This window comes from Diaphorina citri, unplaced genomic scaffold, assembly GCF_000475195.1.
Source record: "Diaphorina citri unplaced genomic scaffold, Diaci psyllid genome assembly version 1.1 scaffold40, whole genome shotgun sequence".
Lineage (NCBI taxonomy): Eukaryota > Metazoa > Arthropoda > Insecta > Hemiptera > Psyllidae > Diaphorina > Diaphorina citri.
Window position 1 is genome coordinate 196,311 of NW_007377477.1, and position 22,496 is coordinate 218,806.

The 22,496-nt window shown below is 41.6% G+C and overlaps 2 protein-coding genes and 1 non-coding gene across 5 annotated transcripts in view; all 3 read left to right on the forward strand.

The window, feature by feature from the left end:
• LOC103513453 (neuroendocrine convertase 1-like) overlaps positions 1–22,496 on the forward strand; it is a 35,435-nt gene that overhangs the window by 2,978 nt on the left and 9,961 nt on the right. The window contains exons 3-5 of the mRNA XM_008478287.3: positions 14,710–14,875; positions 15,378–15,550; positions 15,936–16,145. Coding sequence (XP_008476509.1) covers positions 14,710–14,875; positions 15,378–15,550; positions 15,936–16,145 — 549 coding nt within the window. The remainder of the gene's footprint in view (positions 1–14,709; positions 14,876–15,377; positions 15,551–15,935; positions 16,146–22,496) is intronic.
• Positions 4,384–5,775, forward strand: LOC103513201 (acylphosphatase-1-like). 3 transcript variants are annotated; one of them, XM_008478016.2, is made up of 3 exons: positions 4,384–4,959; positions 5,278–5,405; positions 5,537–5,775. In XM_008478016.2, exons 1-3 carry the CDS (start codon positions 4,842–4,844, stop codon positions 5,600–5,602), a joined length of 312 nt encoding a protein of 103 aa, XP_008476238.2. In that variant the 5' UTR covers positions 4,384–4,841; the 3' UTR covers positions 5,603–5,775. The 3 variants fall into 3 exon arrangements, with proteins under 3 accessions (XP_008476238.2, XP_026682326.1, XP_008476246.1); XM_026826525.1 differs by lacking the exon at positions 5,278–5,405 and having other exon boundaries at positions 4,402–4,975; positions 5,425–5,775; XM_008478024.2 differs by lacking the exon at positions 4,384–4,959 and having other exon boundaries at positions 4,988–5,368; positions 5,500–5,775.
• On the forward strand, positions 17,767–17,885 carry LOC113469160. The gene has a single exon (XR_003392665.1). It is a non-coding gene; the product is annotated as a 5S ribosomal RNA (ribosomal RNA).

Consider the following 22,496-nt stretch of genomic DNA (forward strand, 5'->3'; position numbering starts at 1 on the left):
AAGGGGGAAAAGAAGTCGTTGTGGTCAGGCTAGTTAGCTTGTAAGGTAGCGTGGGTTCAATTCCCGCCTAGGATGAAATTTATCCTAAACAGATAATTGGTCCGTTCTCGGAACGGCTGGCTTTATCCTCGCCTGACTTCCTTTTCTTTTCGATTTCGGGACGATCAGACCTCCGTAAGCCAGCCTAGTTAGCTTGGTTGGTAGCGCGTCTGCCTTGTACATACGTCTTAATATCTCTGAGGCTTAGGTGGGGCGAACAGTCCTAAATGTCGGGTTAAGCTTATACGAATCTATAACATACGAATTTATTACTTGGGAGTTTTTATCATTAGGCAAAAGGCAAATCGTATTTGTTAAAAAGATAGGGAGGAGAAACACTAATAATGAAGATTTAAAGAATCATGGTCTAAAAAAAAATTCATAAAATGAATAAAACGCGACAGAAATCGTATAGTTTAAAATAGGTGTTCATGGTTTGGGCCAGCCACAAACTGAGATTACGAGTAGGTATTGGATTATCTCGGTTTAAAGTTAACTCTCCAACATTGTACGGTGATGTCTATCTCAGCAAAGTTGTAATTTTGTAATTTGTAGTTTATTTGCGTCAATAAATAATAATAACTAGTTAACTCTCAGATTAAACAAACTCTTCAGCCAATCAGATTGCTTATTCATCCCAGAGTTAAACTAGTTTAAACTCACATTACCGTTGCCACACAACGGTAATTGGATGTATTGCGGACTTTTTTTTTCAAGAGGTTTGACAGAGGGAACTGTAACTGCTATGGTCTTATGGTCCCGAAATCGAAGAGAGAAGGAAGACAGGGTAGGAGAAAGCCAGCCGTTCCGAGAACGAACATTATCCCATCAGGATAAAATCCGCCCCGGGCGGGAATCGAACCCGCGGCCTAGCGCTCACAAGGCAGACGCACTACCAACTAAGCTAACTAAAAAAAAAGTTCTATTCATTCTATTCTATAGCCCGCGAAAGAAGAAGCTCACTTTCCCTTGACTTCCTAAGGCCCTAATCTGTCACAGCCGAAATGTGAGTGAAATGCAGATCGGAAGAGCGTCGTGTAGGGAACCCTAATCTGTCACAGCCGAAATGTGAGTGAAATGCATGGGAATTTCTCTCGGATCTCTCCGTCGGGGCTTTTTTTCCTCCGTGGGATTTGAAATCTCGAGGGGCGGTGCAACGTTTCAGCTAAATTCCCTTTGGGAAGGGAGCTCTCATTACCATGGGATTAAGCTATTGGACTTACCTTACGTTTTTACTTCCCTCATCCCATTCTCTCTTAGAATTTCGTTCTCGGCTGAAGTGATGGAATAAGTGAGTTTTAATTTTGCGCCTCCCGATTATGTAAATGTATTATGGGTTATTGTTTATCGTCGGTGCTACTGATGTTCCCAAGCGGTCACTTATCCAAGTTTAATCCATGCTCGATGTTGCTTCAGTGATCAGACGAGACCTGTTAGCCCGCGCAAAGTTCCCTAAAAAGCACATTGGCATTTCGCACTTTGGCGAAGTTTCCAACTCTTGCGAGTAAAAATTTGTGATCGTTAGAAATCCCTGTACTATTAAGGGGGAATTTTTTTCGGCAAGGGGGAAAAGAAGTCGTTGTGGTCAAGCTAGTTAGCTTGTAAGGTAGCGTGGGTTCAATTCCCGCCTAGGATGAACTTTATCCTAAACAGATAATTGGTCCGTTCTCGGAACGGCTGGCTTTATCCTCACCTGACTTCCTTTTCTTTTCGATTTCGGGACGATCAGACCTCCGTAAGCCAGCCTAGTTAGCTTGGTTGGTAGCGCGTCTGCCTTGTAAGCGCTGGGCCGCGGTTTCGATTCCCGCCCGGGGCGAAATTTATCCTAAACAGATAAGGTCCTTTCTCGGAACGACTGGCGGCTGGCTATATCCTTTCCCGTCTTCCTTTCTTCGATTTCGGGACGATCGAACTCCGCAGTTACAATTCACTCTACCGAACCTGAACCTCCTAACGAAGTTGATAAGAGATGCGATAAAACCCGTCACCTGAGACAATCCTTATGATCTCCTGCTCGTTAACGTCGATAATGCATGTAAAACGTACGGAACAAACTCGAGTTGATGGGATTTTTTGCTTCTTTACCTCTTTGGAATGAAGTCTAGGTACTGAAAAAGTCGCGTTTTTGTTCTCACCGTGCGAAAAATCCCCTAATGTCCTAATAGATACCGTTGAGAATACGTGTAAAACAAGCGGATTTCAAGCCCCGAGTGATAAAATGGTGTAAAAAGTACCTAAAATACAATATCTCCTTTCATCACTTTTCTTCTTCTTCTTCTTCTTCTTCTTCTTCTTCTTCTTCTTCTATTTTTGAGAGGTTTGATAGAGGGAACTGTAACTGCTTAGGAGCTTAGGTCGTACCTATGTCGTATCGTCCCGAAAGCGAAGTGAGAAGGAAGGCAGGATAGGAGAAAGCCAGCCGTTCTGAGGACGAATCTTATCTATCATGGTAAGACCTTAGCAGTTACAGTCCCTCTATCAAACCTCTTGAAAACAAAAGTTCCGTACTCAGAATATCCCCATAATATTTATTCCCCTACAGTTTACATGCATTTACGTCAACCATTAGGATATCAGAGCGAGTTTTCTCAGAAGCACAAATTTAATATTAAAAGATCATCGGCCGCCCGCCCCGGCCTCCTTTAATGGAATGCTTTGGCTCTACTTTTCCCTCTACTTTGTTCAACACACACATTTTCCCTATGATTTTCATTCCCTATATGGTTTGCATACATTTTCAACCTCAACTATTAAGGATTCACAAGCCAGCCTAGTTAGCTTAGTTGGTAGTGCGTCTAACCTTGTAAGCGCTAGGCCGCGGGTTCGATTCCCGCCCGGGGCGGATTTTATCCCGATGGGATAATGTTCGTTCTCGGAACGGCTGGCTCGGGGCGAAGTTTATCCTAAATAGATAAGGTCCTTTCTCGGAACGGTTGGCTTTATCCTTTCCCGTCTTCCTTTCTTCGATTTTGAGACGATCGAACTCCATAGTTACAATTCCCTCAACCGAACCTGAACCTCCTAACGAAGTTGATAAGAGGCAATCCTTATGATCTCCTGCTCGTTAACGTCGATAATGCATGTAAAACGTACGGAACAAACTCGAGTTGATGGGATTTTTTGTTTTGTGGGGAAAAATTAAGGAGGCCCGTCCCTTGATTGAAAAGGGAAAGCGGAGGTTGACGTCCTAAAATCCTAAATTGAAAAGAGAATAAGGACAGAGTAGGAGAAAGCCAGCCGTTCCGAGAACAAAACTCATTTGTTCAGGATAAAGTTCGCTCTGCGCGGAAATCGATCCCGCCACCTGGGGCTTACAAAACAGACGCTCCCGCCTCTAAGTTAACTATTTGGCCAAGATCAATTTTTACCTAAAAATCTTTTATCTGTGTGAGGTACCTAAATACCTAAAAGTAATACTTACTTAATTTACTTTACTTTCCGAGTCCAGCTCGTTCGTCAAGTCTTGTCCATCCAGAAAAGAGCGATCTGGATGGCCGTGTTATTAGCATGCAAAAGATCTAGCTCCGTGCAGGGCTGCAGGGTTTCTCCAACAGAGGACATCTTACAAGTAAATGAGCAGGAAAAGTAGGTATGCTTAATAATGCTCATATCACATGCCCTTTTCTCAACAGATCCTGTGGGCAGAGCAACAGGTCTCCAAACGACGCCAGAAAAGGTACGCCATCCCTTCAACTCCCGAAGAAGCTCCACCCCCTGCACAGGCAAACGTAGTTGTGGCCGAAGTAGCAAAACCTCTGGACGGACTCAAAGAAGAAATTGCCATCCAGGAAGAAATGGACAAGCTGAATCGAGAAAGAACAAGCGATATTCTCACGCGCAGAAAAGACGAAGCGATAGATAACTTGGCTGAGCTGATCTGGCGTTGCTTTAAGTTTGTTTCTTTGAGGTCATGACTTTATGACTTACAGACGAGTACCTATAACTACTCGTATGTGTATTGGCTTGAGCTTTAATTGTTTCTTTGAGGTCATGAGTTATTTATTTTTGTCTGAGCAGTGTTTAAACACTCTAAACAGTTCCTTTAAAAACTTCAGTTCCTATAAAACTGCTGTCTTAATGTGCTAGATTTTGGTCTAGCGTTTCTTTTGGTGCGGCACCTGTTGTTGATTTATCCGCGCATATACATACTTATTGTGTGATTTGTATAGGTATGTGGATTCTTATGAAACAAGGATGTTTACCTACTCCCAGCCTCTCACCTGATCTAAAAATATAAGTAACAAAGTATTACAGGTGCATACATAGGTATAATGTACAATCTCATGATGTAATTTTGTGTAGTGAATAAATATTGAAAAGAATAAACGTGTTGCTTGTATCTGGACTATCTGGTGAAAAAGAGTCTTGACTTCGAGATAGAATAGAAACTAGAGAAGCAAATATGCGGTTGGCATAGAAACCGCGTTACTATAAACAAAATCTACAAACCATCAGCAACTATCAGTACCACAGTGTTTACAACTCCACTAGCAGTAATAATTTTACCTCGTTTTCGAACACAAATTCCCCTTCTCATCACTAAAATAATGGTTTATTTGAATAGAATTTTATTTGCATTTAATTTAGCAACACACTTCGTGAATTCTTTACCCCTATAGCACACACAGCACACAGTAATAAAATCAGAAATATAGAAATAGTAGAAATTTCACCAGGGATTTTGTTTTTCACCAGAGATTTTCCTCGTAAATAAAAGGATTGTGGACTTGTGTTCGTAGTCCTCCTACAGAAAGTTAAATTGTCGTCCCAAGTCCCGTCCATACTGAGTGCACCCATACAAGATGGAGTCTTCTAACAGGGACCCAATCACTCGTGTCGATTTCGAAATTTTTGGTAAAGTTCAGCGAGTCAACTTTCGCAAGTACACCCAATCGAAAGCCAAATCCCTCAATCTGAGAGGTTGGGTGAAGAATACATCAGTACAGCACACAGTAATAAAATCAGAAATATAGAAATAGTAGAAATTTCACCAGGGATTTTGTTTTTCACCAGAGATTTTCCTCGTAAAGAAAAGGATTGTGGACTTGTGTTCGTAGTCCTCCTACAGAAAGTTAAATCGTCGTCCCAAGTCCCGTCCATACTGAGTGCACCCATACAAGATGGAGTCTACCAACAGAGACCCAATCACTCGTGTCGATTTCGAAATTTTCGGTAAAGTTCAGCGAGTCAACTTTCGCAAGTACACCCAATCGAAAGCCAAATCCCTCAATCTGAGAGGTTGGGTGAAGAATACATCAGCGGGCACAGTGGTTGGTAGTATGGAGGGCAGAAGTCGAGATGTGGACTGCATGATGGAATGGCTGAGAACCACTGGAAGTCCCAAGAGCGAAATAGTGAAAGCAGACTTCAAAAATGCGAAAATACATCAGCGGGCACAGTGGTTGGTAGTATGGAGGGCAGGAGTCGAGATGTGGACTGCATGATGGAATGGCTGAGAACCACTGGAAGTCCCAAGAGCGAAATAGTGAAAGCAGACTTCAAAAATGCGAAGAAACTGGACAAGCATAGTTTTAGTTCCACTGCGTTTATCATCAAGAAATAGCCATGCCAAGGCAAGAAAGTCCCATGTAAATAAAATAGCCAATGTGTTGTCTGGTTGTGCCAAAGAAAGGTGATTTGTGTTCATTTTGGATAGGGATTAGGGTGGAAATTTGTTTTTAACACCACATAATTGGGTTTACGTTTCAAATATAACATGATGTTTTAATATACCAACATGATGTTTTAATTTTGTATAGTGTACCTACTTTTTGTGATTATTATGTTAATTATGTATGCATTTTGACCTACCCTTCCTTAAAATAAAGGTATCTGGTAGGTATATCTACCCACTATGAATTTCGTTCGGTCAATTATAAACAGTTGTTTTCTTTTTCAGTAGTAGCTAGATAGCTACCAAAATCATTCAAAAATAATATCTCCTCTGATAAATCATAATTATCCATTCAAATTTCTCTGAAACCCCTTGGGCGAGTTATAGGAAAACTAGGGAAAATGACCCCTGAAGAAATTCTCAGAAGGTAATTCGAATTACAATTTAGGTAAATACATTTTCATCAGAATTTCCATTATGAACTTTCTTTTAGGAGAATTTTGTAGATCAAATTCGCGATGATATTGCTGATTAAATTCGTACGAAGAATCTATCTGACCCACTCTTCATCTCTCCGTTTTCCTTCTTCCCTTCATTTCTCACTCCCTCTTCCTATTCCTTCTTTTTCCCCCACTTTCCATCTTTCTCCCTCCTCCCTCTTTCTTTCCCACTCCTTTTTGAACATGTTGCGTCTCATTTGACACCTTATACACCTCAGTCCTCTCCGTTTTCCTTCTTCCCTTCAGTTCTCACTCCCTCTTCCTAATTCCTTCTTTTTCCCCTACTTTCCATCTTTCTCCCTCCTCCCTCTTTCTTTCCCACTCCTTTTTGAACATGTTGCGTCTCATTTGACACCTTATACACCTCAGTCACACTCCTGCCAAGGATGAATAGGTGTGCAACTGAGCAGAACTTTTCACACCTTTTCTCTCTCCCTCTCTTTCTTTCTCTCTCTCTCTTTCAAAATATGTTTTCCCTCTTTTTGGTTCCCTCTCCTTCCTTTTTTTTTCTTTTCCTAATAGTTACTAACTTCTCTTCCCCCATCCCTTTCTCTCCCTCCCTCCCTCCTCTCTCCCTCTCTCATTGTCACACAGTCCATTAATCATCTCTCTTTTTTTTTAGGTGTTCGCCTACACTGTGACAAGTTCATATGTATGTTATGTTATGAGGGAGGAGTAGGAGGAGGTAGAAGGAGAAAGAGGAGGAAGATGAGAACGGAGAGTAACTATCTCCCTAGGAAGGAAGTAAGAAGAAAGGAAGAATAGGGGAAAAAGGAGAAGGAAGGAGGGAAAGGGGAGAAGTAGAAGGAGGGGAAAAGGAGTAGGAAGAAGAGAGGGTAAAAGGAAAGTGATAAAGAAGGAGAGACGAGGAACCTCCTTTTTCTTCCACTCCCTGGAGTGGGAGGATAAGAATTCAAAAGCAAAGGAGTAAATTGAATGAAAGAAGTAGAGAGATAAAGGTCAGATAGAGTGGGTTAAAAGATTAAGAATAAGAAAATAAATGGCCCAGGGGGGGGTTCACAGTTAAAAACAGAAAATTAATGGTCCAGGAGCATTACGTAGGTAGGTTCACCCACGCACTAGGAGAAAATACCTACGTCAGAAGATTATCTTCACTTCATGAATGAATGAATGACCAGATTCTACTAAATAAAATAGTAAGAAAAGGAGGAAATATAGATAATTAGGTAGGGAATTAAAAAAAAAAAACACTTATTTTTTAAAAGTCGAAGAACCTCTGTATCAAAGAGGTGATACTGACCCGAATGAGAATAGGACACACCCGCCTCACCCACAACCATCACCTCTTCACAAAGTCCGCCCCTCCCATCTGTCAATGCGGTGCCCCACTATCCGTCCGACATATCCTTTCCTGTCACCGCCACGATCTTGACGGGGTAATTTTCTGAAATACAAAGTTGTCCGCTTTGGAAAGTGTTGAAATCGACAGAGACGGAGAGAGATAGAGAAAAAGAGAGAGAGAGAGAGAGAGGGAGAGAAAGGTACAAAATGAAATCTTGTTTATTTTTTACGGTAAGATTACAAAACTCCTCTAATCCCTAATCGACCTCATTTATCGAAGAAATAAATAGCTCGTCCTTTAAAGGGAATTTAGCTCAAACTTCAACAGAATTTCTAACATCGGCTTCACGTCAACCCTAAATAGCCGTACAACAGGGATTAGCACGGATATTTTAATCCAATGCTCATGTACTACAATGCCGAAGTGTAAATAATGCACGGAACATAAAAGGCTAAAGCTATCAAGAACGCTAGAACAATGATGGTGATATTTATGTTTCCGACATGGTCCGTAATGAAGGCAACGTTCACACAAAATGCGGAACATAACTTTTCCCAGGTTTTAATAAACCGGAATCCCGTGGAGTTACGCCATTCTCGGAAACAGGGGTGTGCAACCTGTGGGTCTCGCGTTCCCCCAAGGGGTTGTAAACTAAAGTTTGAGGGGTCGCGAAATATCCAAAATTTGCAAAAGTTTTTTAGTGACCGGGGTTAAGTTGTACCCTTTATTTAGTGAAAACCTAAAGCAAACCACCTCTTCTCAATTATTTCACGTTATTTCGCTGCTGCTCGCTGGCTTAAAATTTTATCTCATGTTCCCAAAAAATAAATATTTTTTTCAACATAACTAAGAAACCATAGTTACCTATTATAGTTTCTTTTTGGAGGAGGTCGCAATTTCCCTCTCTTTTTGAAAGACTCACTCCTCTCAAAAGATTGCTCACCGCTGCCCTTAAGTCTTGAAATAGCAGGGGCGGAGAGTGCACGGGGAAACTTAATGAGAACTATTACAAATATGATTACAATAAGCTCCCTGTAATGAAAAGTAGATAATCCGTTCCTGTATTTGGGTTATCCCTGGATTTGCGAAAGATAAGTTCGATAATCATCCCGATTTCTTGTTTTATACACAACAAAATTAATATTGGAATTGTGTTTTAAACAATTTCGTTGCTCGTAAAAATAAAACGTGATCTCCGTTTATGTTTTGTTTTTATGAGCAATTAAGTGGATTAGAATCCTTACCCCGTGCTTCCCTAAGCGATAAATTACTAAATCACCTAATAATAGTCAACAAAAAACAGCTATAATTTATTACTCATTTATTTTCCTATTCCCCTTGAACTTATTTTAGCAGCCTAGTTATCTTCGAGGGTTGCGCGTCTACCTTGTAAGCGCTAGGTCGCAAGTTCGATTCCCGCCTGGGGCGGATTTTATCCTGAACGGTTGGCCTTCTCCTATAGTGTAAACGCCCCTTTACACCTAGATAAATGTACAGCACTATAGTAGGATAGCACAAAATCACGCTCTATTACTCTCCTGTTATCGAGGTATTAATATTTCTCGAAACGTGCTTAGTGCAGAGCTAAAAGTGGACACCCGCCGGGGGGCGGATTTTATCCTGAACGGCTGGCTTTCTCCTATAGTGTGAACGCCCCTTTACACCTAGATAAATGTACAGCACTATATACATATGTAGTAGAATAGCACAAAATCACGCTCTATTACTCTCCTGTTATCGAGGTATTAATATTTCTCGAAACGTGCTTAGTGCAGAGCTAAAAGTGGACATCTCTTATCCAAAGTGCTGACTCTGTCCTTGGCCTTTGCAGCTTTACAATGTCAAATTCAACACACAAAGTGACACCATTTGTAATTCACAAAGGATCAAAGAAGAGTGAATATTGCGAAACGTCTAGTAGTCACCTTTCAGCCTTTCACAGACTGTTCAAAGTCTCGAACGTCCTTTTTCCGCTCTGCTGGAAACCTTATTGAGTCTTTCAAGTCTGTGTTGTTCTTTTATATTGGAATGGTGTATAGTTTATTTTTATATTGAAAAGGTGTAGCCTTTCACAGACTGTTCAAAGTCTCGAACGTCCTTTTTCCGCTCTGCTGGAAACCTTATTGAGTCTTTCAATTTTCACAGACTGTTCAAAGTCTCGAACGTCCTTTTTCCGCTCTTCTGGAAACCTTATTGAGTCTTTCAAGTCTGTGTTGTTCTTTTATATTGGAATGGTGTATAGTTTATTTTTATATTGAAAAGGTGTAGCGTTTATAATTTTATATTGAAAGACTCAAAGGTGTGTAAAGGCTAACTATATTGAAAAGTGTAACGAAGTCATGAGAGGGTCCCATTGGGTCTTCAAAGGTCCAATGGAGATCCTTTTTCTGGAGTTTACGGAAGTATGTATTACATCTATTCCTGCTGCTATAGAGTTAACGTGCTCGAGTGGGTATCACACTGGCTTGCACGCCGGCATTACCAGAGTAAAAGGATTGATGATGAATGAGAATGAATGGTAACAAAAGGCAATTAATAATTCTGTGGTAGTGGTACCCACAAATCTTGGGGAAAAAAGGTGTCTGCTTTGCCACAAATAATTCATTATTATAGGAAGTCCCGTAAAAATTCACATCTCACCCTACACCACTGTGAGTCGCGGAGAAAAACGATACGAAATTTATACGAGCTTTATTCATTTTGCATAATTCTATCGCGTTTTCTGTGAACCCACAAATCTTGGGGAAAAAAGGTGTCTGCTTTGCCGCAAAGAATTCATTATTATAGGAAGTCCCCTAAAAATTCCCATCTCATCCTACACCACTGTGAGTCGCGGAGAAAAACGATACGAAATTTATACGAGCTTTATTCATTTTGCATAATTCTATCGCGTTTTCTGTGACATTATCGGAATCGCATACGATACAACGCCTCCTGTTTTACCGGGAGCGTCGCTTTTCCTAATAGAGTAAGCCTTAAGTCATGATTCCCGTTAGTGGCAAATTTTTTCCTAAACAGAAACAGATACGCTTCGTTCTCGGAACGGCTCTTCTATCCTGTCCTCCTTCTCTCTTGGATTTCGGACGGTGTGACTGATCCATTTGTCAATGTTAGGGTTAGACTGTGCACCCCATTGGGCAATACGTAAGACTGTTTTATTGTTGTCATAAATGTTATTCTATTTAACCATGGCCTTATGCATTACTCGGAGATAAAACGTTGGAAATTGAGCAGTTGCAAATGGGTAAAAATCATAAATAAATGGTCGATTCTTATGTAAAAAGTTGGGAAAAATCCAAATCTGAGGTCAAAACTCCAAAAAAAAAAAAAACTGTAAAAGGTCAAAAATTTAGTTTTTATTTTCCGTTCTAATGAAAGAGTTCAGATATGTGTGACATCAGACTTTATACAGTTGTTTTTTTCGTCCGTTGGGTAGCGCCACTATGCAAGTGCGCTAGCGGAGAAGCAGAAAGAACTGCGCAGAAACGTATGCGCACAAACACATTAATGCGTTGCCTGCAAGGGAGCTTTGCTCGGGAATATCCTATAGGAAGGAAAGTTAATCTAATTGTTGTCATGATGTGTGAGGGAAGCCCTTTGAGGGATCATTTCACGCGAACTTTTCATTGTTCCTTTTTATTAAGGTATATTTTTTAAAATATTGTACCTCGGATTGCTATCGAACCGTTTCCGTATAACTCAAGGTAGGTAATACTCTTTTACATCCATGGCCTATCTGGGAACGGAAAATTTCGGTCAGAAAATTTCAGCCTAGACTGAGATTCGAACCCAGCACCTCCGGGTTGAAAATCAGTGTTCAACCATTCGGCTACAGAGGTGGGCTTATACTTTGACTTTGGTGTTTCGCGGTAGGTACTTGACGTACTTACCTATTAGGCTTTGTAATACGTATAACCTAGTTAATTAACTATAAAATTTATTGTGCGTTTGACTATTATTTCAGGTGGTATCAACGTGCAACAAATTGTACCGGAAATACTCGCCAAGATAAAGCACCTCGGATTTCCTGATCTTGATAATGATCCTGATATTCCGGATATAGGAGTGAAAGATCACACTTTCAAAATAGAACAAGACGGGGATCTTCGAAGGCGAAACATTGGCGAATCTGACGGAAAAGCTGAACATCATCTTGTGAGAAGAGACCTGGATGAAGACAAAAGAAATCAGCAAGAGAAAGAACAAGTAACAATTGAGGTACCTAAAATACTCGACGAATGTACTCATTTTTGCAAGTCTCAACTGCTGTCTTTAGTGATATCGTGAGTAACCATAAGTTAGTACTTTAGTAGAATAAAAAGTACGGTTAATACGGTTTATTCATCGGTTGAGTCGACTTCACCCATCTTGTTGAACGGTTTTGTTGTTTGTGTTGCTTCTTTGTTGATCGTTTCTGTCACTGTTTGGACCTCGCCATCTCCTAGAATCCTAATAGCTGGCACAGACAGTGTGAGTTGGAAACAGAGGACCGCGTACTTAGTACGTAGGTACTAACTAAGTGACTCATTTTTGCAAGTCTCAACTGCTGTCTTTAGTGATATCGTGAGTAACCATAGTTAGTACTTTAGTAGAATAAAAAGTACGGTTAATACGGTTTATTCATCGGTGGAGTCGACTTCACCCATCTTGTTGAACGGTTTTGTTGTTTGTGTTGCTTCTTTGTTGATCGTTTCTGTCACCGTTTGGACCTCCCCATCTCCTAGAATCCTAATAGCTGGCACAGACAGTGTGAGTTGGAAACAGAGGACCGCGTACTTAGTACGTAGGTACTAGTACTAACTAAGTGGAGTGGAACTCCGTCATCCATACATAGCAGGTACCAAAACTAGTATGGATGTTATGATCTCAACATCATTGATGTCATCCCTTACCTTTTTTAATTGCCTTAACACACCGCTCAATACAACTTACGCCCAGAATTTAGAATTCCGTAGGTTGTCAACGGCCACTAAGTGGAGTGGAACTCCGTCATCCATACATAGCAGGTACCAAAACTAGTATGGATGCTATGATCTCAACATCATTGATGTCATCCGGTCATCCCTTACCTTTTTTAATTGCCTTAACACACCGCTCAATACAACTTACGCCCAGAATTTAGAATTCCGTAGGTTGTCAACGGCCTGTTTTCTTCTTTCATTTTCTTTTCAGGAGTTGGAATAGTTGTGGAGTTGGAATAAGTACATAAGTATTTTGTTTCTTTTCCTTTTAAATATGTAATTTGCTACACGGATTAAATTTGGTCCTGCCTTTATTTCTTGGGGACTTGGAGTACAGTATGTTTTGTGGAATCGTCCGTCTGTTAAACTGTAACTGCTAAGGTCTTATGGTCATACATAAGTATTTCGTTTCTTTTCCTTTTATGTAGTTTACTACACGGATTAAATTTGGGCCTGCCTTTATTTCTTGGGGACTTGGAGTACAGTATGTTTTGTGGAATCGTCCGTCTGTTAAACTGTAACTGCTAAGGTCTTATGGTCCCGAAATCGAACATTATTCGTTCAGGATAAAATCCGCCCCGGGCGGAAATCGAACCCGCGACCTAGCGCATACAAGGCAGACGCGCTTTTCGTGCCTTTAAGTTTAAATCGCTAATTTTCTTCTTCTTTCCGTGATCAAAATCTTTGTTGAAGACAAGACGTGATCTTCCTTCGTCTTCAATGAAGATCTTGCAGAAATTCCTTTGAAGTTGCTTTCTCGTACTTATTTTCGCACACTGCGCTGCTCTAGCTTGCATTGATGGCAGGATTTCAGAAAATTTGAGAGGTGATCTTCGTCTTCAATGAAGGAAGAAGAATAAGAAGATCTTGCAGAAATTCCTTTGAAGTTGCTTTCTCGTACTTGTTTTCACACACTGCGCTGCTCTAGCTTGCATTGATGGCAGGATTTCAGAAAATTTGAGAGTTTGAGCAAAATATTGCGAATTGCTTGTTTGACGTCATTAATACTTACATACGAGCATATTGCTTTAAGTTTGTTTCTTTGAGGTCATGACTTACATACGAGTACCTATAACTACTCGTATGTGTATTGGCTTGAGCTTTAATTGTTTCTTTGAGGTCATGAGTTATTTATTTTTGTCTTAGTGTTTAAACACTCTAAACAGTTCCTTTAAAAACTTCAGTTCTTATAAAACTGCTGTCTTAATGTGCTATTAGATTTTGGTCTAGCGTTTCTTTTGGTGCGGCACCTGTTGTTGATTTATCCGCGCATATACATACTTATTGTGTGATTTGTAGGTATGTGGATTCTCATAAAACAAGGGTGTTTAACTACTCCCAGCCTCTCACCTGATCTAAAAATATAAGTAACAAAGTATTACAGGTGCATACATAGGTATAATGTACAATCTCATGATGTACCTATACTGAGCTACCTTGCTACCAATAGTACCAATGCTATACCATCACGCTTGAGTGACCATAGTTTAATAAATGTTTGTTCCTATGTAACCATCACACATCAGCATGTGATGAAGAATAGGAGGATACCTGTCTCCCACCTGTTTCCATCAGGTGGTATCGTCATGGTAGAGAAGACAAGAACAGATACCCGGACGCCACCTGTTGCTCCTAACTTCCTAATACAAGTGGCACTATCCAAGGTACCAGATTGCGTGACCATGGCAGTGCCAATGCCCAACTGGGTACTGCCAACTGGCAAATACCCATCGTTTGGCTCAAGACCATGATAAATGGACCATCGTTTGAACCAAATCTGGTGGCACTCCGCACCAAATCCATCCCCGCCATCAACCGCGATGCCCGAAGAACTGGAAGACCTCGGTTCGGTTCAACTCTTTGGTACTTTTGTCTGGTTCACGGAGTAGGAGTTTAGAACTGGTTGGAGCTGGTTTGGTACTTTTTGGTGCAGGTGTATAACAGGTTGTATCTACCTGCAGTTTGTGTTTGGTCAAGCTTAGAACCGGTTTTGAGGTACCTACCTGTGTATTTACGCGCGCTAAGCATGAATGAGTCATGATATTACTTGTTTACAAATGGCGCGCAGGTGTTTCTTTTAATATATTGCTATAGAGGATTTCTCCTCCTTCCACTACATCATGCATTGTTAGATGATTTTACCTAATTATAGAGTATGAACTGATAAAGAAGGTGGGTGATACCTACAAAAACATAATATGTAACTCAAGAAATATCAAAATCATCAAAGAGACTTTATGAGTGCAGATGAGAATTTTCAAAATTCACAGTCCCAGTTTTCCACATTTCCAGGACGAGAACATCAGCTACGATTTGAACTCGAACGATGCGGACCCTTCCCCCCGCCCTACTAGCCCGGCCAAGAACGTCCATGGCACTCGATGTGCTGGTGAGATTGCCATGGTGGCCAACAACGAGAAGTGTGGAGTGGGAATTGCCTTCCGCGCCAAAATCGGAGGTGAGTGCTCAATCTAGGACAACATTATGTGGACGGACTTGCGCTTACTCCTCCCAGGTGAGGGCACCTAAACCTTTTGAACTAGGCAACAAATAGACGCAGCCGACGTGGAAATGGAATGTCAAATGTCTGCCCCTTCCAGTTTTGGGATCCTGAACTTTGGAGTATGCAGCACAGCGACAGCACGGTAAATGCAGCAGTTTGCAAGGGATCATGCACGAATGTTCCCGTTGATTATATATCCCCATGGACCATGGGTGACCGTCTAGACCTTTAGAACTCTAGACTATTCTAGACAATCACGTGCTGCTTGCTGGCTTTCTCTGGCCCCACTTTTAGGCTGGGTGAGAACAATGTTAGGAGGCGGGTAGTGACAAGCTATTGGTCACCGAATGGAGGGTAAAACTCCCTTCACGCGTGTCTAAAAACCTTAGCAGTTAATCTGTAGGTTTTTATTGTAAATTTTGCTTGTTACATTCCTCATGTACTCATGTTTCCCCAGGTATTCGCATGCTGGATGGCGTAGCCACGGACAGAGTGGAGGGAGAGTCTCTCAAGTTCAAACATTACTGGGTGGACATCTACAGCAATTCCTGGGGTCCCAGTGACGACGGTAAAACATTGGACTACCTCGGTCATCTTGTCATGCAGGCAATGGTGGATGGGATTTCTGAGGTAAGATGGAAGATGGAATCTAAAGGTGTATCCAAACATAGTCGGACGGCCGTGACTATGTTTGGACACACCTTAAAAGGAAAGACAAGACAACTCGTATTTAATTATGGATTGCACAGTGGCCCCTATAACTGGAAATCTGGAAAGTATACAACAACATAACAGTCATAAGAAAACAAGTTGCATGAATCTATCAGAGAGCCTGCTCTCCTCTGCTTTCCAACTTTATCTTTCATGTAGGTACGAGTATTTTGATAAAATATATTGATGGCAGAGATTGCTCAAGGCAATAATCACGCCTCGTTGCGATTTTGGTAAAATTTATTTCAAACACAATAAAGAGTTAATAATATTTCACCAAAGTAATCGTTTATCTTCCACCCAGGGTCGCAAAGGTCGCGGCGCCCTGTACGTGTTCGCGGCCGGCAACGGGAAGGACAAGGGCGACACTTGCAGCTGCGACCCTTACGTCAGCTCGATCTTCTCCATTGCCATCGCCACGTGTGATCGGTACGGCCACGTTTGCCAGTACTCGGAACGGTGTACGGCCATCATAGCCACGGCCTTCTCCAGCGGCCTCAATAGACACAACGTGGTGAGTTTCACCTTTCATTCATTCCCCTTCAATCAACAAATAGGTACCTACTCCCAAAAAATTGCCACAGTTTGTTAGCTTGGAGGGTAGCGCCTATATGATTGATACGGCCGCGTGTGCCAGTACTCGGAACGGTGTACGGCCATCATAGCGGCGGCCTTCTCCAGCGGCCTCAATGGACACAACGTGGTGAGTTATACTTATCACTTTTTTTTACTTTCTATTAGCTTTACGTACGTATAAGGAACCTAAACAATATAATGAGAAAGTATTGTTTTTTGAGAGGTTTCGATAGAGGGAACTGTAACTTCTAAAGGTCTTATCGTCCCGAAAGCGAAGAGAAGGAAGACAGGATAGGATCATCTTTCATTCCCCTTCAATCAACAAAATATACTCCCAAAATTGCCTCTATAGTTAGCTTGGAGGGTAGCGCGTCTGCCTTATGTGATCGGTACGGCCGCGTGTGCCAGTACTCGGAACGGTGTACGGCCATCATAGCGGCGGCCTTCTCCAGCGGCCTCAATGGACACAACGTGGTGAGTTATACTTATCACTTTTTTTTACTTTCTATTAGCTTTACGTACGTATAAGGAACCTAAACAATATAATGAGAAAGTATTGTTTTTTGAGAGGTTTCGATAGAGGGAACTGTAACTTCTAAAGGTCTTATCGTCCCGAAAGCGAAGAGAAGGAAGACAGGATAGGATCATCTTTCATTCCCCTTCAATCAACAAAATATACTCCCAAAATTGCCTCTATAGTTAGCTTGGAGGGTAGCGCGTCTGCCTTATGTGATCGGTACGGCCGCGTGTGCCAGTACTCGGAACGGTGTACGGCCATCATAGCGGCGGCCTTCTCCAGCGGCCTCAATGGACACAACGTGGTGAGTTATACTTATCACTTTTTTTTACTTTCTATTAGCTTTACGTACGTATAAGGAACCTAAACAATATAATGAGAAAGTATTGTTTTTTGAGAGGTTTCGATAGAGGGAACTGTAACTTCTAAAGGTCTTATCGTCCCGAAAGCGAAGAGAAGGAAGACAGGATAGGATCATCTTTCATTCCCCTTCAATCAACAAAATATACTCCCAAAATTGCCTCTATAGTTAGCTTGGAGGGTAGCGCGTCTGCCTTATGTGATCGGTACGGCCGCGTGTGCCAGTACTCGGAACGGTGTACGGCCATCATAGCGGCGGCCTTCTCCAGCGGCCTCAATGGACACAACGTGGTGAGTTATACTTATCACTTTTTTTTACTTTCTATTAGCTTTACGTACGTATAAGGAACCTAAACAATATAATGAGAAAGTATTGTTTTTTGAGGCGTTTACGTCAACCATTAGGATATCAGAGCGAGTTTTCTCAGAAGCACAAATTTAATATTGAAAGATCATCGGCCGCCCGCCCCGGCCTCCTTTAATGGAATTCTTTGGCTCTACTTTTCCCTCTACTTTGTTCAACACACACATTTTCCCTATGATTTTCATTCCCTTATGGTTTGCATACATTTTCGACCTCAACTATTAAGGATTCACAATGGAAAAGAGTTCTCTCTTTTCTCTCATTGAGATGAAAACACACTTCCCTCATTCATTTTGTCAAGTTTTACAACACGATTTCGCCAACGTTCATATCACGTTGAATACACCAGTTCTCGTCCGATCACTGAAGTTAAGCAACATTGAGCGTGGATAGTACTTGGATGGGTGACCGCCTGGGAACACCACGTAATGTTGGCGTTTTATTTTGCCTTCGAGTCAGTCTTCCATCAGTTCCATCGGGAACTGCTGAAACTGATAAAATAAAAAAGATAATTAATAAATACTTAATCCTTTGTTATTTTTTAGCCCGTTATTCCTTTATTATTTTTTCTCATTAGATAATTAGATAGTTCTCACATTTCAATATGTATTTTCCGAATCAATTTTTGAAATATGCGGCCCGAAGGAGCATTTTTCTTTTGGTCCCTCGCGCCGGATATCTCAAAAATATCGAATCTAATATCTGAAGTGTGTGGTCGGGCTTCAGTAGTAAAACTGTGGCGTCCTCCACACAAAAAGCGCCCATCTCACATTGAAAAGGTGATATCCACAGATAAAATTATTATATAATCCTGCTCCTGCACACATCTCTTTCTTCATTTCCACTTCTGCTGGAATCTTCTTTCATTTCGTTTTTTCTAAAGCAAAAAAAGCAAAAAAAAAAAAATGTTCCTGAAAAAATGCAGTGATCTCCATCTTATCCTAAAAACCTACTAAAAAAATATCAAAGAAAAGTATAAAAGAAAGGGAAAAAATGCGATTTTAAAAGAGAAAGAAAAAGAACCCCTCCTCGTCCTCCATTTTCAACATTTTCTGAAGATTTAAATAAAGTTACCTACTTCGTGGAGTATTTATCGATAAAATTGTTAGACTTAACAATAGATTAAGTTAAAGTAGGGTTTATTATTGGTTCTTCCATTAAAAAAACTCTATACTTAAGTACAGAAACCTTCACTAATAGGAACGAACTAATGGGGTCTTCACTTTGGCTAAATTGATAAAAAAGTAAATCACCGTAAAATATAATTAAATCACAATTAACACTCGCAATGGGAGGAGCAGCAGCGGAATAAAAAATTCATTTTGTTGAATTAATATAAAAAAAAAGAAAAAATATTTTTATAGTATTTTTTATTAATTGTGCTATTAGGATTCTATGCTCGATAAAAAAAATTCGGATGAAAAAATATAAAGAAGAGGTAGAGGTGTGTAAATAATTATGTAGAAGAACATAATCATCTCATTTCTTTGCTGTTTACATCAGCATTTTTCATGTCTTTTTTGTGCACTTCGTAACAGTCAGAAGCAGGTGATTTGCCCCGACGGAGACCCATCCGGATGTAACAAACAGGAGGGCGTGGGTTCAATCCTAGCCGATGTATAGAATTTTATCCTCAATATAATTTGAGAATTTGACCACCATAATAAGAGTAGAGCCTACTCCTGGACCTGGAGTGCTTTCTTTACTTTCCGTGTCCGTGAGATAGGTTTTACTGCTGGAGAAAAGGGACTTTTCAGTCCTAGGCAAGCAGTATAAATTTCATCTTCTTGGAATTGTTTGGCATTCATCTTCTTCAATCTTGGGATTGTTTGGCAGCTCTGCACTCCGTTCTGTCTCCTTCATTTCACTGCAGCTACTGCTTCCGGAGGTCTTCAACTCTTCACTACTTGATTGATGTAGATATGCCAACCTTGGTCTTTCTCTTCCCTGGATTCCAATCATTCTTCCTTCTATGATGTCAACTATAGTTATGTCTCTATAAATGTCCAATCCATCTATGCCTTCTTTCTTCCTGTTTAAATTTAATGAGCACTAATATTCGTCTGACCATCAGGTCACAACCGATGTGAACAACGGGTGCACTCAGTTTCACACCGGAACTTCAGCAAAGAGACTTTATGAGTGCAGATGAGAATTTTCAAAATTCACAGTCCCAGTTTTCCACATTTCCAGGACGAGAACATCAGCTACGATTTGAACTCGAACGATGCGGACCCTTCCCCCCGCCCTACTAGCCCGGCCAAGAACGTCCATGGCACTCGATGTGCTGGTGAGATTGCCATGGTGGCCAACAACGAGAAGTGTGGAGTGGGAATTGCCTTCCGCGCCAAAATCGGAGGTGAGTGCTCAATCTAGGACAACATTATGTGGACGGACTTGCGCTTACTCCTCCCAGGTGAGGGCACCTAAACCTTCTGAGCTAGGCAGCAAATAGACGCAGCCGACGTGGAAATGGAATGTCAAATGTCTGTCCCTTCCAGTTTTGGGATCCTGAACTTTGGAGTATGCAGCACAGCGACAGCACGGTAAATGCAGCAGTTTGCAATGGATCACGAATGTTCCCGTTGATTGTATATCCCCATGGGCCATGGGTGACCGTCTAGAACTCTAGACAATCACGTGCTGCTTGCTGGCTTTCTCTGGCCCCACTCAGGCTGGGTGAGGACAATGTTAGGAGGCGGGTAGTGACAAGCTATTGGTCACCGAATGAAGGGTAAAACTCCCTTCACGCGTGTCTAAAAACCTTAGCAGTTAATCTGTAGGTTTTTATTGTAAATTTTGCTAGTTACATTCCTCATGTTTCCCCAGGTATTCGCATGCTGGATGGCGTAGCCACGGACAGAGTGGAGGGAGAGTCTCTCAAGTTCAAACATTACTGGGTGGACATCTACAGCAACTCCTGGGGTCCTAGTGACGACGGTAAAACATTGGACTACCTCGGTCATCTTGTCATGCAGGCAATGGTGGATGGGATTTCTGAGGTGAGATGGAATCTAAAGGTGTGTCCAGACATAGTCGAACGGCCGTGACTATGTTTGGACACACCTTGAAAGGAAAGACAAGACAACTCGTATTTAAGTATGGATTGCACAGTGGCCCCTATAACTGGAAATCTGGAAAGTACACAACAACATAACATAAGAAAACAAGTTGCATGAATCTATCAGAGAGCCTGCTCTCCTCTGCTTTCCAACTTTATCTTTCATGTAGGTATTTTGATAAAATATATTGATGGCAGAGATTGCTCAAGGCAATAATCACGCCTCGTTGCGATTTTGGTAATATTTATTTCAAACACAATAAAGAGTTAATAATATTTCACCAAAGTTATCGTTTATCTTCCACCCAGGGTCGTAAAGGTCGCGGCGCCCTGTACGTGTTCGCGGCCGGCAACGGGAAGGACAAGGGCGACACTTGCAGCTGCGACCCTTACGTCAGCTCGATCTTCTCCATTGCCATCGCCACGTGTGATCGGTACGGCCACGTTTGCCAGTACTCGGAACGGTGTACGGCCATCATAGCCACGGCCTTCTCCAGCGGCCTCAATAGACACAACGTGGTAAGTTTCACCTTTCATTCCCCTTCAATCAACAAATAGGCACCTACTCCCAAAAAATTGCCAGTTTGTTAGCTTGGAGGGTAGCGCTTATATGATTGGTACGGCCGCGTATGCCAGTACTCGGAACGGTGTACGGCCATCATAGCCACGGCCTTCTCCAGCGGCCTCAATAGACACAACGTGGTGAGTTTCACCTTTCATTCATTCCCCTTCAATCAACAAATAGGTACCTACTCCCAAAAAATTGCCACAGTTTGTTAGCTTGGAGGGTAGCGCCTATATGATTGATACGGCCGCGTGTGCCAGTACTCGGAACGGTGTACGGCCATCATAGCGGCGGCCTTCTCCAGCGGCCTCAATGGACACAACGTGGTGAGTTATACTTATCACTTTTTTTTACTTTCTATTAGCTTTACGTACGTATAAGGAACCTAAACAATATAATGAGAAAGTATTGTTTTTTGAGAGGTTTCGATAGAGGGAACTGTAACTTCTAAAGGTCTTATCGTCCCGAAAGCGAAGAGAAGGAAGACAGGATAGGATCATCTTTCATTCCCCTTCAATCAACAAAATATACTCCCAAAATTGCCTCTATAGTTAGCTTGGAGGGTAGCGCGTCTGCCTTATGTGATCGGTACGGCCGCGTGTGCCAGTACTCGGAACGGTGTACGGCCATCATAGCGACGGCCTTATCCAGCGGCCTCAATATTTTCTTCTTCTTCTTCTTCTTCTTCTTCTATTTTTGAGAGGTTTGATAGAGGGAACTGTAACTACTTAGGAGCTTAGGTCGTACCTATGTCGTATGTCGTATCGTCCCGAAAGCGAAGTGAGAAGGAAGGCATGCAGGATAGGAGAAAGCCAGCCGTTCTGAGGACGAACCTTATCTATCATGGTAAGACCTTAGCAGTTACAGTCCCTCTATCAAATCTCTTGAAAAAAAAGTTCCGTACTCAGAATATCCCCATGATATTTATTCCCCCACAGTTTACATGCGTTTTTTTTTTTTTTTTTTTTTTTTTTTTTTTTTTTTTTTTTTTTTTTTTTTTGTGGAGTTTTTCTTTTTTTTTGTTTTCTCCCCACAAATCCGACAGACGAGAAGGGAAGACAGGATAGCAGAAAGCCAGCCGTTCCGAGAACGCGAACATTATGCCCGCATTCAGGGATACAAAATCCGCGCCGGGCGGGAATGAGAACCCCCAGCGGCTAGCGCTTCACAAGGCAGACCGCACTTTGGAAAAATGCTGCGTAAAGGGATTAGGTCTCTCTTAAAGTCTGGCACTTGTATTCTTACAAAATTTAATATGACTCATGCTTATGCTTGGCCATTCACCCCTTGAAGAAAGCATGGAATGACAGTTTGTAGAAATGATAAGACCCTCAACAATGGACCAATCAATGTAAGGACATACATCACTCTCTAACAAAGATCCGGACGATTCATTCCAGCTGTGTGCCGAAAATTTCCACC